This window comes from Octopus bimaculoides, chromosome 14, assembly GCF_046866305.1.
Source record: "Octopus bimaculoides isolate indiv1 chromosome 14, ASM4686630v1, whole genome shotgun sequence".
Classification (NCBI taxonomy): Eukaryota; Metazoa; Mollusca; class Cephalopoda; order Octopoda; family Octopodidae; genus Octopus; species Octopus bimaculoides.
In genome coordinates, this window is record NC_142941.1 from 21,800,088 (window position 1) to 21,816,762 (window position 16,675).

Genomic DNA, 16,675 nt, shown 5'->3' on the forward strand with positions numbered 1-16,675 from the left:
ATTTGGTGTTGAGTAGAGGACCTGACTATGTTTGTTGTAGATGTCTATGTTACAAATACCCCAAGAAAAGTAGATCTAAAATTCTTCTCAAAGTCTAATCTAACCAATAGGACTTGAATATATCATCAGGTGTAGGTGTGATGGGCTAAGATACTCCTTTCCATTTCCAGTAAGGAAATTCTTTCAATTATCAATTTGTTTTAAGTTAAAAAAGAAGCTAAGATTTCTTTGTGAGCTGAATAGAATAACTTTTGCATCATTAGATTTCACCATCAACATCATCAACACCACAATTTAACATCTGTTTCTCAAGAGAGGAAACTCATCAAAACAGTACAGATTAAGCAAATTCACAAACTGATCTAATTATTTTATCTCAATTTCTTTTGGCCTAAACCTCCTCAACAACTAGCTGTAGAGCTTTAGAAAATTAAAACATTTTCCATCTTTAACTGTAGCAAAGTTGTTTAAAGTTAAATATATACTAGATAAAGTGGAAAACATATGTAATTACTATCTCAACACAGAAATATTTGTTTGGTTTGATGGAGAAAATTCTATATAAAATTTGAAGTTCAAATAACAGCTTACCTTTAGGTGGAAAATAAGACTTGCTCTCAGCTTTGTGAGGCCAATCAACCACTAAAGGACCAAAGCGTCGGAATGCTGATGTAATCTCCTCTGAAACAAAAAGGAATTGGAGATCAAAATTAATTTCATCTTCAAATTAGCTGGTACTCTAAAAAGTAAGGTGAATTACAGACAGTGAATGGATAAAGGTGTTTGTTCATTGGTTATTGGTTTACAATTTGTAACTGAATCTGTGATCATATTTTCTTAATTCTGAAGTTTTAACATGAGAATGCTGGGTAACATGTTAAATAACCTGTTTTCATTTAAAGGTATTGTTTGGAACTGAATAGAAGCAATAAAGAATTTAAGCTGACAAACTGTGTTTGACTGATACTGGAAAGATACACATACTGAAAGCTAAAGTGTTTGTTACCCACAGGTTGGTTTGAACCCCTACATGTTGGTGAGCCTCCACTGAAAAGCCTTTTCCAGTACTCTGTGTAATCTGTGAGAAAGTGACGTCGGGAAGAGAGGAGTAATACATCAAAAGTTCCAATTCATACTAGTAAAAAAATGAGCAGTACATGTTACTTTAAAAACTGGCACTCCAGTGGTTATGACAACAAAGGTTCCAGTTGATCTGATCAACAGAACAGCCTGTTCTTGAAATTAATGTGCAAGTGGCCGAGAACTCTACAGATACAGATACCCTTAACATAGTTCTCAGGGAAAATCAGCATGACACAGAGTGTGATAAGGCTGACCCTTTGAATTACAGGTACTACTCATTTTTGCCAGCTGAGTGGATTGGAGCAATATGAAATAAAGTGTCTTGCTCAAGGATACATGTTGCTGGGAATTGAACTCATGACCTTATGATCATGAGCTGAATACCCTAACCACTAAGCCACATGACTTCAAGCCTTACAAAAATATATAGAATGTGTCTGAAGCTTAATTTTTTAAAATATCATTTTTAATACAATACAATTGCATGTCAGTAACTACTTTGACTTCATTTAGGTGGATTTGTTACAAAATTTTTCATAAAAGATTTCTAAAAAATATTTTCATGGTTTCTTAAAGTGAATGGTGAAAATAAACTTTGGTATAATCAGTTATAATAAATGTTGAACCTTCATCAATATCTGGGGGTAAACCTCCAACAAAGACTTTCCGTGAAAAACGCTCCAACCTCTCCTGAGCAGTTGGAGGATTGGGGGAACCACGGGCAGGAGAACTCAGACTGGGAACAGTTTGGTCCAGACTTGTATCGTCAAGTAGATGATTATCTTCATTGAAACCAAATGGGGACTTTCCTGAAATAAAGAGAAATATTGTTTCAATTGCTAAACAAAAAAATGACATACAATAGTGACAACAATTAACATATCAGATTGTAATAACATTATTTACATCTTCCGGTCATTTCCTCAGTGAGGCCCAATATCTGAAGATCCTTTCTCACTACTTTGTCCCACATCTTCTTGGGTCTACCCCCTCCACTGGTAACCTCTACAATTAGAGCTCAGCACTTCTTTAAACAGCTGTCATCATCCATACGCATCACATGACCAAACCAGCAGTCTTCTCTCTTGTACACAACATCTGATGCCTCTTATACCCAGTTTTCCTCTTAAATCATTTACACTCTGTTGTGCATGCACACTGAAATTATCCATCCAGTGGAGCATGCTAGCTTCATTTCTTTCAAGCCTTCACAAGTCCTCTGTAGTCAAAGTCCATGTTTCACAGCTATGTAGCATGGCTATACATACACAGGCATCATACATTATGCCTTTCCCTCTGAGGAAGAGGCCTTTAGCTACCAACAAAAGCAGAAGCTCTCTGAACTTTGTCCAGCCAGTTCTTATCCTAACAACTACACTTTCAGAACTTCTTCCACCACTGCTAATTTGGTTTCCTTGGTAACAGAAGCTATCCACAACTTCCAATGATTCCTACCACCAGCATTTGAAGGAGCCCGTTGTCTGTGCCTTTTTTAGTGCTTATTGTACCTGCACATTTGCCACACACAAAGACTATATTCTCCATTAACCTTTCTTTGATAGCATTGCACCTCTTATGTGTCCAAAGCTCGCACTGAGTAGAACGCATGGAGTTTCTCCCAACATCCTTCTTACATATCAAGCAGGGTCATCTCCCAGAAGGGACTTGTGATTTTCGTTAACAATTTTAACTTTGAAGCTTACTTTGAAAATCCTTATTGGACTAATTAACTTCCATTAACTTAAGTCCATTAACCCAAAAATTTCATAAAAACCAGTGAACATTTAAAAGTTTTTATTGTTTACAAATTGTCTTAGCATATTCAATATTGTACGCATCATTCTTTCAACCCTGATATAATACCACTTATTATTATAAATAACTTGTAGGACCTCGTTTGACCCTGCCTGGATTTGAAACCAAACCCACCCGCTTGTTGCTTGCAAAGACAGCAGGAAATTTCTTTGCCTGCCAAGAGGTAACAATGATTGATGTGTTTCCATTTGATCTGTGACCTCGCTGAGGTGGATTTCAACTGAGAAAATATTTCATAAAATGGAAAAAGTTAGTAAATATTTTGATGTGAATGCAAATATTTCGGTGTGAACACAAATAACTGTTATGTGGTAGCAGGGCATGCTAGAAATAACAGCCAAATCTTTCCCTTTCTGGAAAAAAGGAGCCATTTACATGTGATTTTGATGTCATATTTATTGAAAGCATGCAAAATAACCTGGAAAAGAAAAAAAGACCCGCGAAACAAAACTCCCTTGGTGAGAAACTTCGAAGCGCCTACCACCCCTCCCACCTTTCTTTTCTGGAAAAAAGTGGCTTGCGGCAGGTTTGGAGGTCAGATACATTGAATGCACCTGAAAAAACTGTGGAAAAAAATTATTCCACACCAAAGTACAAAATATTTACCGAAAGAATAAAATCTTGTACCGATTATACTTGTATGTTAATTAATTCAAATTAATGTACTTCATCATGAAAAGTGGCAAAATTTTTGTCAGTTGCATTCTGGTATAATTTTAGTAATAAAGCAAACAGGTAAGATGCATTAAGAATTTCAATTTTAGTGTTTATCCATAATGTTATTGCTTTTACGCCTGTTAGTTAAATTTACCTGCCCATAAAAGTCAAATTTACTCAGCAAGATCAGCTAAAATTACATAACTATAAACCAGTGGTATATAAAGCATCTACTGACAAAATTTCAAATCTGTATGTAAAAAATTTACAAAGTTACAAATAAATATTGTGGACAACCCTCTTGAACCTGAATAATTCAAAATAATGTGAACAAATAAGCATTTCATTTGACAAATTAATAAGAACACTAAAGATGTTTTTAGGTGTTTTCTTTTTCTTACACACACACCTAACATGGCCTCGTTCAGGTGGGACTACACATGTGTTACTTTGACATCATCATTCCATAAAATTTGTTTATGGGGTGAAAAATATTGAAAAATTATCAATAGATGTGTGAGTGAGAAGAAACAAGGAGGGGGGTTTGGGGATGTGCTAGAAACAACAACCAGATCTTCCTTAAATCACACATTTTCCTCTGAAATTATCAACAATTTTTTTAAAACCGAAAATGTTTCTCTCACGTAGTGAAAAAAATAAAAATAAAAATGGCTGAAACCATTTCAGATTGAGGTGGTGAGAGGATGACAAGAGTAAAAAAAAATAAAACAAATCTTCAAAATTTTTTGGTTTTCTAATTTGTGAAAAGATACCTCCCATCATTCTGAAGACTTTGGTGAAAAACATTGGAAAAAATCCCCGTCAAAATGGAAGAATTCCAATTTATGTGGGCTGTCTGATTTGAAACTTCATTTTCCAGAAACTCCTTCCCCTCCGACACCTTACAAAAATTTTGCCTACAGATTTCTTTGTAATCGCAATCTACACTGTTTGAAAGGTATTTGTAAAAAATTTTATTAAAAAATTCCTATTTTCTAGAACGTTATGGAGGGAGAAGTGTCAGGTTCTGTGAATTTTCCGAAACTCCTCTCCCCAATCCCTTGGAAAATTTTTTCCAACAAATTTTTACATACACACAATCTACAGGATACAAGCGATTATTTGGTGAAAGTTTTGTTAAAAAGTATCCATTTCTCTGGAAGTTATAAAGCAATAAAGTTGGTTGGGATTTAAACTGTAGTTATGCTTTTTTCCAATAAAAGTTAACGGATTAACGTTAACTTCCTTTATATTTTCAAAGAATTAACGGATTAATGATTGACGAAGTTAACTTTTCGATTAACAATGCATACCTATGTATATATCTCTCTCTCTCTCTCCATATATATATATATATATATATATACTTTATTAAAAAGCAGCAAAAATATCACAAAAATTGTTACTCAGAGTTTCACATTCCTGTTTGTCAGACAGTTTTTTTCATTCATTCATTCATTCATTCATTCATTCATTCAGACAGACAGATAGTTAGAGAGAGAGAGAGACAGAGAGTAATAGAGAACAGAAAAGAGAGCTTAGAAGAAAAGAGCAAAATTGATTTAGTTTTAGGAATAAAGGAGAGAGCCAATGGAAATATATGCAGAACAAGAAAAATATAAAGAAGAAAAGAAGGATGGACGGTGCACAGGTGAAGGAGTCAACCCTTAAGGGTGAAATATGTGGTAGAATTAAATATCAAAGGAGTATCATCATCAAGATCCCTTAACTGATGCAGACAGTTGTTGGGGTACCACTCTAGACATTTTCATAGCCAGCCATTACCATTGATCTTTGTCATGCATAGCAGGTTCACTGTGGGAATTCAGTTCTCACACTCATACAGAAGGATTGAAGTCATCAGGGTCTTGTTGAAAAACTAATGGAATTGCTTTTCCATATGTTGTTCAGCTTTATCATGGCAGCAGAAGCTAAACTGAGTTTTGTTGTTATCTGCTTTTGAGAGCTGTCATCCTTGGTCAAAGTGGATCCTAGCTACTTGAAGGTAATCCACTTTATCAAGTCTCTCACCATTTAGCATGATGTTGGTTGCTGTGTTTTGGCTGTTACTATTAACCAGGATTTTGCTCTTTTCTGGGTTGATCTCTTTCATACCCTCCAGTAGCTTTTTCCAGTCTGGTGGTAAGCTCTTGCAGTTATGATTCACTGCTTCCAAAGAGGTCAATATCATCAGCAAAGTGCATGTTGGAACTAGGCCATCCTCCAATGGAAATAGATTGGTGGAGGACTTTAAGTGTCTCCTGCATAATGTCTCCAGGAAGATGTTGAAAAGCACTGGAGAAAGGATACATCCCTGTTTAACACCAACTGTTGTCCTGAAGAATTCTCTGATGCTGTTGTTCAGGAGAACTGCACTGCATGAGTTACTTTTCATACAGTGTTTGGATTACTTCAATGAGGTTGTTGTCAAAGTTGTGATTCTTCATCACCTACCACAACCCATCATGCCAAACATGGTCAAATGCCTTTTTGAAGTCAAAGCTGTGACAGAGGTCAGACTTGTGTTGTAGATGTTTCTCAGTGAGCAGGCTAATGTAAACTATCTGCTCCACAGTACTCCTTTGGGACCTAAATCATTCCTGTTCATCTTCAAGGATTTTTCTACCTTCCCCTTAAGTCTGTTTAGCAGAATGCTTAGCAATACTTTGCTGGGGTAACTAATGAGGCTGATTGTTCGCAAATCCTGGCAGAATCTTTAATTGTCTTCCTTGGAAATGGGCATCATCAGTGATTGGGTCCACTCATTGGCCACTGCTTTGTCTCCCATATCTTCTAACAGGTATCTGTTAGTACCTTGATAAGCTTTGGCCCTTCATGTTTTAGGAACTCTGATGGGATGTTATCCACTCCTGGGGATTTTCCAACTTTGAGCATGTGCACTGCTTCTTCAACTTCCTCTTGGAGAATTGGAGTATCTCCAAGTTCCCTGCTGTTGTTATTGTTGGAATTGTCTAGGATGTTCCTGTCATGTTTGAGTTTGTGATTGATCAAAGGAGCATAAAAGTAATAAAGAAAAAGATTAGAATTAATAGAAGAGCTGATCAGTTCCCTGCTGAATATGCATGAATGGCACATTGCAATGATGTTGGAAGTCATCCATGTGTGCAAAAGAGTAACAACTTAAGTAGAGCATTAAGAGATGGATGGTAGCTGAAGTCAATCTAGTTGGGGTGAGGTTAAGATAGCAGCAGAAATAAATATATAACTAATTAACAAACTTATAACCACTAAATCTAAAGGACATAACCATATTTAGCTATAATGTTTGATGATTGAAAATGCTAAGGGAAAGAAATATGTAGATATATAAACTCAGGTATGGTAAAAATGAAATGGTTTAAAGAAGTGAAACTGGCAAAAAGTGAATGCTTCCTTTTGGTGATCCGGAAGACAATGGGAACTTCCTCTTAAAATCTTGATAGATTCTTTGTTACACAGATCATATGGAGTTTGGCAACCTTGATATGGCCTTCTCATATCGATAATAGACCAGGAAATATTGTTAGGTATGTAACTGATCTTAACATGGTGTAAACGAAGTGGAAGTTTTGCGCTTTGCAGATGTAAATGAACTAGGATGGGATAAAAATTGCCTATTAAAGTCTACAGAAGAACCTATATAAATTTTAGTAGAATTCTGTTGTGTATAACATTTGATACATTTATATACTATGTTATACCTCAAGCAATAACATTTAAGGTGGATTTATCAGGTATTTTGCATTTATTTTTATCTCATATTAAACAATTGTCATTAGTCCCATTATTGTTATAATTAGTATCAGTAGTAATACCAGTATCTTTTATCTTTTATTCATTTCAATCATTAGACTGCAGCCATACTGGAGTAACTGCCCTGAAGAATTATTAGTTGAATGAATTGACCCTAGTACTTTTATTATTTTTAAACCTGGTTCTTATTCTGTTGGTCTCTTTTGTCAAACTGTTAAGTTACAGAAAAATAAACAAACCAACACCAGTTCGCAAGTGGTGGTGGAGGTAAACACAGACACAAAGACACACACATATATGACAGGCTTCTTTTAGTTTCCATCAACCAAATCCACCCACAAGGCTTTGGTCAACCCAAGGCTATCGTAAAAGATATTTGTACAAGGTGCCACACAGTGTGACTGAACCTGGATCCATGTGGTTGGGAAGCAAACTTCTTACCACACAGCTATGCCTGTGCCTATATATATATTCTGTGTGGATGAAGATTAGCCCCCAATATGCTGCTATTTGTGTTATGACTACTGGAACTACCATTATTATTAACATGACTATAGCCATCATTACAATCAAAAAGAATGAATGCATTAATATCTCCCTTTTCATTGCTAGAATTAATATAACTAAGGTAGTTGCTACTTTTAATACTATCTCTAATATAAGCACCAACAGGAGTAGTAAACAAATGCATAGAAAATAGACTTCCTCAAACATCCAAAGTGATCCTTAGAGGTAGTAGATAGTTTCAGTTATGTAGGTAACCAAATCAGCAACAGTTGCTCTGAAAGTGTAGTTGCTAACTGGGCAAAGTTCAGAGAGCTATTATTTTTGTTAGTAACAAAAGGCCTCTCTCTCTCAGAGTGAAAGGCAGATTGTATGATACCTGTGTACAGACAATTATACTACATGACAGTGAAACAGGCTGTGACTGTAGAGGACATGTGAAAGCTTGAAAGAAAAATGAAGCCAGCATACTTTGCTGGATGTTTTAAGGGAAAAATTTGGGATAAGAAGCATCAGATGTAGTGTGCAAGAGAGAAAACTGCACTGGTATAATCATGTGATACATACAGATGAGGAGAGCTGCATAAATAAATGCTGATCTCTAAATTTGGCAGGGAAGAGAGGAAGAGGATGATCCAGGGAGTTACGGGATGAAGTGGTGAGAAATGATCTTCAGATGTTAAACCTCACAGAAGAAACAACAAAGGACCAAGACAATTGCCAATTTGCTGAGCTTGAGGAGACTCACCCAGCTAAGTAAAATTGAGGCCATAAAAACATATCCTTTATCTCCATATCCCCATCCCACATACAATCTGTCCCTTAACAAATCTCCCCCCGCTGCAAAGCAACAACCCTCCTCCACCTATGTTTACCACCCATTGTATTCCCTTCCACTCTCCCTCATGAACCTACCTACACACAATATGTTCCTGTTGAATCTCTTCCCCACAACATATACTCCTAACACCCTTGCAAGACTCCTTTTATCTGTCCTTGAATACTACTCTCCCACTCAGTTGAGTGGTCTTGTCCTTGGTGACCTAAACCGTGCCAAAGTAGACAGCAGAATTTGGTGCAGTCTTCTCACAAGCCAGCATGGAAAACAAATATTAAATGAAAATGCGTGCGCGTGCATGCGTGTATATTAGGCTAGGACAACCCAAGTGTGGATGCGTGCCAATTTCATGGTCATGTTCTCCCAGACACATAGCCTCCTCGCTCACAAGATCTCAATCAACACTCACATAACACTACACAATCTCTCAAGTCTGCCATAACCAGCACTATATCCTAAATTGATAAAGATCATCTGATTCAGGCATTTCAATGCTTTTGATCTTGTATTGAAGTAGCCATTGATGCTAATGGTGGATTCATTGAATAGGTGTGATAAAAGGATTCTCAAAATTATTTGCACCAATTTATTTTCAAAGCTTTTCTTTGATGAGCTATGCATCTTTTTTTAAATTCATACAAATGACCTCAAAAAAAAAAAAAAACTATGAAGAATGCACTACCCAACATAAGTTAATAGTTAATGACTTCTGATTTAGAACTAGAAGGACAAACCAATCTGGAAAAGGAAGATTGGAAGCTTAAGAATCCTTCAAACAGAGATTTAAAGACATACTAATTGAAACATTTGATGAAAAGGAGGAGATAGAGATGTATAACACAGAGGACAACTGGAAATTTTTTGGGGACAACCTACTGAAGGTTTCAAATATGTGGCTGGTGCAAACTTCCAGCCAGATGAAGGGTGATCTGGTGGTGGAACAGGGAAGCAGATTGAGTCATAAAGCAAAAAGGTAATGTATAGGCGGTCTGGAAGAATGGAAGCAGCAGAGAACTATATCAAGCACCTAGAAGAGAAGCAAGGAGACAGGTCTGTTTAGCAAAAGGAGAAGCAGAATAGAAGGAGTTTGCCACTGTTCTATGGCATGAGAACCAAAGGCATGAGGTACTTCAGATTGCAAGGTAGTGTATCAGAGAAAAATTAAGATGTGGAAGAGAAGTGTGTACAAAAGGGTAATGGCATTCTTGCATTTAGTGATTCTAGAAAGAAAGAGGCATGAAAATGCTATTATGAAAAGCTACCAAATGTGGAGAATAACTGGGAGAAAGAGTTTTCCTAATATTAACTTGACAAAACCTCCAGCCCCTGGTCCATTAGGAATTACTGCTGAGATGCAATTTCTGGTAGAGTAAATCAGGTTTTACAGTAAGGTGTACCCAACAACTGTTACAAGGATAAAGGTGATGCCTCAGAGAGAAGTAATTACAGAGACATCAAACTAACAAGACCAGGTTATGGAAGTTACTGAAAGAATCATAGCTCATTTAATTAGGAAGACAGTTAACCTAGATGCGATGCAGTTTGGTTTTGTGCCAGGAATATGTACTACTGATTCTCTCTTTGGCAGCTGCAAAAGTATTTAGCAAAAAGTAAACCACTCTACTTGGCTCTGTGATCTAGTGGTCATTGAAGGACAGAAAAATGGCTCCCGAGAATTCAAAAAGCCATGTACAGAAATGCTGTCAGTAAGGCAAGATTTAACAATGAGTACAGCAATGAATTTAGTGTGTAGGTAGGAGTTCACCAGGGATCAGTTATCAGTCCCTTCCTATTTATCATAGTCCTTTGGGTCATAACAAGGAAATTTAAGATTGGTTGCCCATAGGAACTTCTCTATGCAGATGAGCTTGTCCTTATAGCTGAAACTATTGTGGAATCAGAAAGGAAATTGTAGGTGTGGAAACAAAACCAGGAACCAAAGTGCCTTAAAGTTAACTTAAGATCACAAGGGAAAGATTTTCTGGAATGCCCAAGAGGCTCCCAAGAGGTTGTAGATAACTTTTGTTACTTAAGTGACCTAATTAGCAAAGAAGGAAGATGTTCTGAAAGCAAATAAGAACTGGTTGTAGAAAGTTCAGACAACTATCACCTCTGTTGGCAACAAGAGGTCTCTCTCTCAGAGTGAATGGCAGATTGTATTATGACTGTACAAACAGCAATACTACATGGTTCTGAAACTTGGGCTGTGAATGCAAAGTGAATGTGAAGCCTAAAAAGAAATGAAGTTAGTATGCTCCAATGGATGTGCAATGTCAGTGTGCACAACAAAGTACAAATGTGCTAAGAAAAAAATTGGGCTTGAGAGGCATCAGATATAATGCATAGGAGAGAAGACTGTGTTGGTATGGTCATGTGATGTACATGGATGAGGACAGCTGTATAAAGAAATGAGAAAGAAACCTGTGGTTTAGGAAGACCCAAGAGGATGTGGGATGATGAGGTGAAGATTGACCTCAAGATGTTGAGCCTTTGAGAAGAGATGATGTGGGAAGCAAGATCTATGGCAATATGATGTGCTTGCGAAGACCTGTCCATTTCAGCAAAAATGAGGTTCTGCATAGCATTCTCCCAACATTGTTTCCTGTTACTTCCTCCATCCTGACCCACTTCTATTCCCTTTCTTCATTTCCCTCTCCCCACAAACAAAAATCTATCTCATTTTCTCATATTCACTTTGTGCTTTGACCTCACACCTCTCTACAGATATGCAAGCCATATACTCACTCTTGCAGGTACTTAGTGACTTCACCAGTGCCAGGAAAGAAATACCCAATATATTATGGGCAGTGGTTGACATTAGAAAGGGCTGCACAACCCTCTAGTTTGTCTGTTTCTGCCAAACTGCCCAACTCATGCCAGCATAGAGAAAACAGATGATAAATAATGATGACACATACAGCAACATCGTTTCTTCTCATTAACCACCCACTTTTGAGAGAGAGAGAGAGAGAGAGAAAGAGAGAGAGAAAGAGAGAGAGAGAGAATCATCAGTACATGCTGAGGAAAAGGAGACCAGTTGAGATCACAGTCAGACAATAGTCGGGAGATTTTCATGCAAGACATAGCAGAAGTTTTGCTGATGTCAAGTGCTGGAAGGCAGGCCTAAATCTGTTTGTCTGGCTTAACCCTGCCACCTTGCAACTGAGCACATTTAGTGGAGAACATATAGTTGCAAGCATTTAAGTCAGGTCTCTGGTCTGAGAGTAACATCATCCCTCATCTGACATGGCAGAGAAAAATCTTTGGTAAACCAGTCTAAGGACCCCATATATATAGGCTTACTAAGAAGGAAAAGGAAATTCATGGTAGTGAATGCAGGAATTATCAACATGCAGGGAGAAATGCAAAAAGTAAAAGTGGAAGAACTAGAGATATAAAAATTGTACAAGAAAAAAGAGAAATAATATATTTGGATGTAAAATACTTTCAGGGAACAATTGTTAAAAAATAAAGCAATACATTGATGATCTTATTACTAGTATAGATAAAATAAAGAGGACTGACTGAAAATTTAGTATGGTATAAAGTCAAAGTATCCACATTACAAATTAAAGAAAATTATCTTGGGTTGAAAGAGAGAGGTGGAGAGTGAGAAAAAATATCAATAGTTAGCCTTTAAAATACATAAAAAGACAAGAGAACAATATGAAGATTGTGGCATTTGTAACTGGATGCTTGAATAGAAGAATGACTTAAGTTGAAAGACAGGTGACTTAATTAAAAGTGAAGTGTTCAAAAAGGTACTTTTTGTAACTGTTCAAACAGATCATTCCAAGGTGCTAACAAACTCTTGGTAGTTTTGCATTCTCTGGCCCACTGTGAAATGCTACAAATAATGGTAATTGATTTGAATTTAGGCACAATGCTAAAAATTTTGAGAAAATGGGGTTAATTGATATCATTAACTCCAGCGCTGTACTGGTACTATATTTATCAAACCTAGAGAGATGAAAGCTAACGTTGACTTCAGTGGGATTTGAATTTAGAATGTAAAGAGCTGAAAGAAATACTGCAAAACATTTTATTTTAAAAAAATCTAATGATTCTGCCAATTCACTACCCTTTTCTAGGCACAAGGTCTGAATTTTCTTTCTTTTTTTTTTTTGGAGGGGGGGGGGGCGTTATTTAATTACATTGATTTCAGTACTCAACTGGTAATTATTTCATTGACCCTGAAAGGATGAAAAGCAAAGTCGACATTGGCAGACTTTGAACTCAGAACAATAAGCTGAAAGAAATGCTGCTAGGCATTTTGTTCGGCACAGTAATGAATTTTGCCAGCATTCAGAATGATGATGATGACAATGAAGAGGAGGGGGAGGAAAATGAGGAAAAAGATGAGGAAGAGGATTCTTTCTTAATTCAGGCACAAGGCCCAAAATTTGGGGAGGCAGGGTAAGTTGATTAAACCAACTGAAGTTCTTGACTGGCTAATAATACCTGGACACTGAAAGAGAGCATGAGGAACAGTTTTATAACTTTGTATGCATCTTAGAAAGGCTTGACTAACGACATTTCCATGTCTGGTAGTGTCTCTTTATCCAAAACTACCAAGACAAGGATTTCTGGAAGTTATCCATAGTCTCTTCTGTATCAGTTCATTCTTCCTGGAGAACACTATCACCTATCCTTAATATATAACTGATATGAAGTTTTCACTGACTGCATTGCTCAACGAGTTCTTAACATGGGTTCAGGACTGCAGCTCTGTCAAAGAGATGAATTGTAGAATGATGTGCCTTATAAAAAGCCACATCTAATCAGTGTCCAGGAATCTGCAGATGCCACAACCTCAGTGTATGTCTGCTGTTGATAGACCATCTGACAAATGGAATGCATTTCCTCCAGGCAAAGATTGGGAGGCAAGGCATGATGACAGTCAGGTGGTAGATTACAACAGATGCAATATAAGCACTCACCAATAGCAATGATGGTAGCAGCAGCAACAACAGGAGGGGCAGTGGCAGATGTGGAAGTAGTAGCAGCTGCAAACACAAATGTCTTAGTGAATATAGTAACAGTGACAGTATCAACAGCAGCTGTGGCTGTCAAAGCAGTGGCAGTAGTAGCAACAGTAGTAGCAACAGAAGTATTAGCAACCATAGTGACAGTATCAGTAGTGAGAGGAGCAGCAATAGTATTATGAGCAGTAGTAGAAGTGGTAGCAACATCAGGTAGCACCAATAGCAGAAGAGGTAATAGTAATATCTGTGGAAGTAGTAGTGGTAACAGCTTATACAAGCCATTGTCCTAACTCCAATTGACTATGGATGTTCAGTTTGTAATTCATTGATAGTTAAAAAGTATTATTACTGTTAAAGACATATTTATTGCAAATATACAAAATGGAAATTCGTGTTATATAATGTTATTTAAAACAATTTTTATATTTAAAAAATTAGTATTAATTTCACAATTTTTATAAGCACCATGAAATTTTAAAAGAGTAAAATTATAATTATTGTGCTAAATTTACTTTGTTCAAATTTTGGTGATTCATATACAAAATGATGAAATACTAATTTTTCAAACTATAAATATTTTTCACAAACAGAGCAGGAAATCAGGAAAGCAAATATATATACATTATCTAGAAGGTACTAAATGATAGCTGCAGTGTGGCAGGTTTTTTGAGAGTTTTAGAAGTTAAACACCTAAAGTTGATGGTCTTGTTTTTACAGAATACAAACATAATGTCTCTGAGTAATTTGTTCTGTAAAGATTTCTACTTTTCTAAGCCAAACAGTTGACAATTTACAAAGTTATTCTAAGTACATGAGTCAGCAAATACAATAAAATATATCAGGGATGTGCCACCAAGGTAGCAGTGCCTACCTTGAATAAAATAGATTGATAGCAACATTTTCCTCTCATGGCAAAATATGCACCTAATTCAATAAAATCAGTTAGTCTGATTACTATGCATAAAATGCAAAATGTTTTATTTTTTTGTAGATTAGGTAGGCATAATTCACCCCTGCTTTTCAATCTCAGTATTTAAGCTATGCATAGTACTGCTGCATACATTTCTACAACACCATTTTCTTTACGTGATATAAAGGCAGAAATAGATCTGCTTTCAACTCAGTTGCATGCCTGTGTTTCACTTTTTTTTTTGTATGTTTTGCTACATAAAGGTCACCAACTGCCTACTCTGAGTAATTACTGATGGCATATGCCTGAAATATATGCTTTGCTGATGAGGTCATAATAAAAGTGAATTATAGAAGTATAAACCTGTGCTTAGTGAAATAATTAAAATAATATCAGTCAGTGATTAATATCGTTTATTCTTCAGTGCATAATTATTTCTATTTAGTTTTTAATGTTAACCTGCATTAAACATCCTCACCATAGCTTAATTCTTGTTCTTAAAAAGTAGTAGTTTTGTACCCATTATATTTCAAACAAGACACCAAATGTACCTTGACCAATTTTTCTTTGCAATAGAACAGGTTAACTAATTCCTGTAGGGGTGGAGTAAGGCTCATAACGCTTGCTAGACTATGGGCAAAGCAAGATTGACTCTGTAAACTATTTTAAGAACACATTTTAATTAGTTAGACAACACTCAAATATAACATTTCTGGTTAAGTTCCAAAAAAGAGTGTATGTAACCATAAAAAATGTTTTACTTGTTCATAAACACAATCAAAATCATAAGTATTAATCAATGACACTTATCACTTCGAAGAGAATTGTAACATTAATTCCTAAGAGATTAAGAATGTCATTGAAACAGTCTCAGTTGAGAATCAAAACCAAATTACAAACTTAGTTTATCAAAATTTTATCAACAGTTTTAAAGGACAAACTATAATCGATCATACTGAATTTAATTCTGTGCTGTCTATTAATAAAATTGTTTGTTGAGCCTATAAAGGACATGTGTTTGTGTATTAAATTTCTTAGTGATCAATATGTATTGTTAACTTTGGAAGTAGAAAGACAAGAAAAAATACAGCATATATATATATATATATATATATATATATATATATATATATATATATATATATATAAGAGAGAGAGAGAGAATACAAGCAATTTGCACATTACACGACCCAATTTCATTTGTAAGATTAATAACTTTGAAGAAGTTAGGAACATGACAACATGAATTTTATTCCTACTGTATGCTTCATTCTTACACATTTAGGATTCATGCAATAAAAAAACTTAAAGAAGAATGGTTCCTGTTTGGCTGACTTGCTCTTAACACACTAAAGACAAGTTTCAGTACAGTGTAATCAACCCAATGGTTCACAAAAACACTTATGCAAATAGTTCAAAACACTAAATATTTAGGTAGACAAGAGACAAATATATCTCTGGATAGAATGTTAAGAGTAATTGCCAGTTAACTTTTTATGTGGCTAACATCTATTTTCAAACAAGCTAAATTAAAACAGAGTTAACTATTTTGTCTAAAATATGGCAAAAGACCTGAAATCAACTGTAAATTCAGTAACTCAAGAACCACTATCTGTGAAATAAACATTAAAATCTCATCTCCAAGGCCACTGCAACCTCAAACTATATATACATATAAAGAAAATCTGTGGCATCTCTCCTTCGTTTGCCAGTCTCTAGTTTTCTTTTTCTTCTTTTTTAAATAATTGAACTATTTTTACTTTAACTTAGTTAACTTTGGGTTGAAAATACAAGAAATATACATCTAGATGTTCCTTTTTAATACTAATCTTTTTAAAAAAAGAAAAGAAAAGAAAACTAAACTTCACATTCTATGTTTTAGCATATTCTTAAATATGAACACTAAAATCAAACAATGTCAAAGTAGAATAGAAAAATAAAACAGATTTCAACATCAGTGTTCAGGAATTGTAAGTGTAAAGCAACACACACTGTTGTCACTAGTCACTCTCTTAGTAACAATCTAGTTAATATAAAGATGGTGAATTACCCAAGTAATACATCATTTCTCATGTAACTGAGACAGAGATAATGCCTGACACTTTCTGATGAGAGGTATCCATCAACATG

The 16,675-nt window shown here is 35.7% G+C and overlaps 1 protein-coding gene across 3 annotated transcripts in view; it reads right to left on the bottom strand.

Annotated features, from left to right (window-relative positions):
* LOC106877235 (uncharacterized) overlaps positions 1–16,675 on the bottom strand; it is an 82,921-nt gene that overhangs the window by 8,522 nt on the left and 57,724 nt on the right. For all 3 annotated transcript variants that reach the window (XM_052972746.2, XM_089362498.1, XM_052972747.2), the window contains 2 exons: positions 1,710–1,892; positions 592–681 (listed from right to left, as the gene is read on the bottom strand). In XM_052972746.2, the coding sequence (XP_052828706.1) occupies positions 592–681; positions 1,710–1,892 (273 nt within the window). The remainder of the gene's footprint in view (positions 1–591; positions 682–1,709; positions 1,893–16,675) is intronic.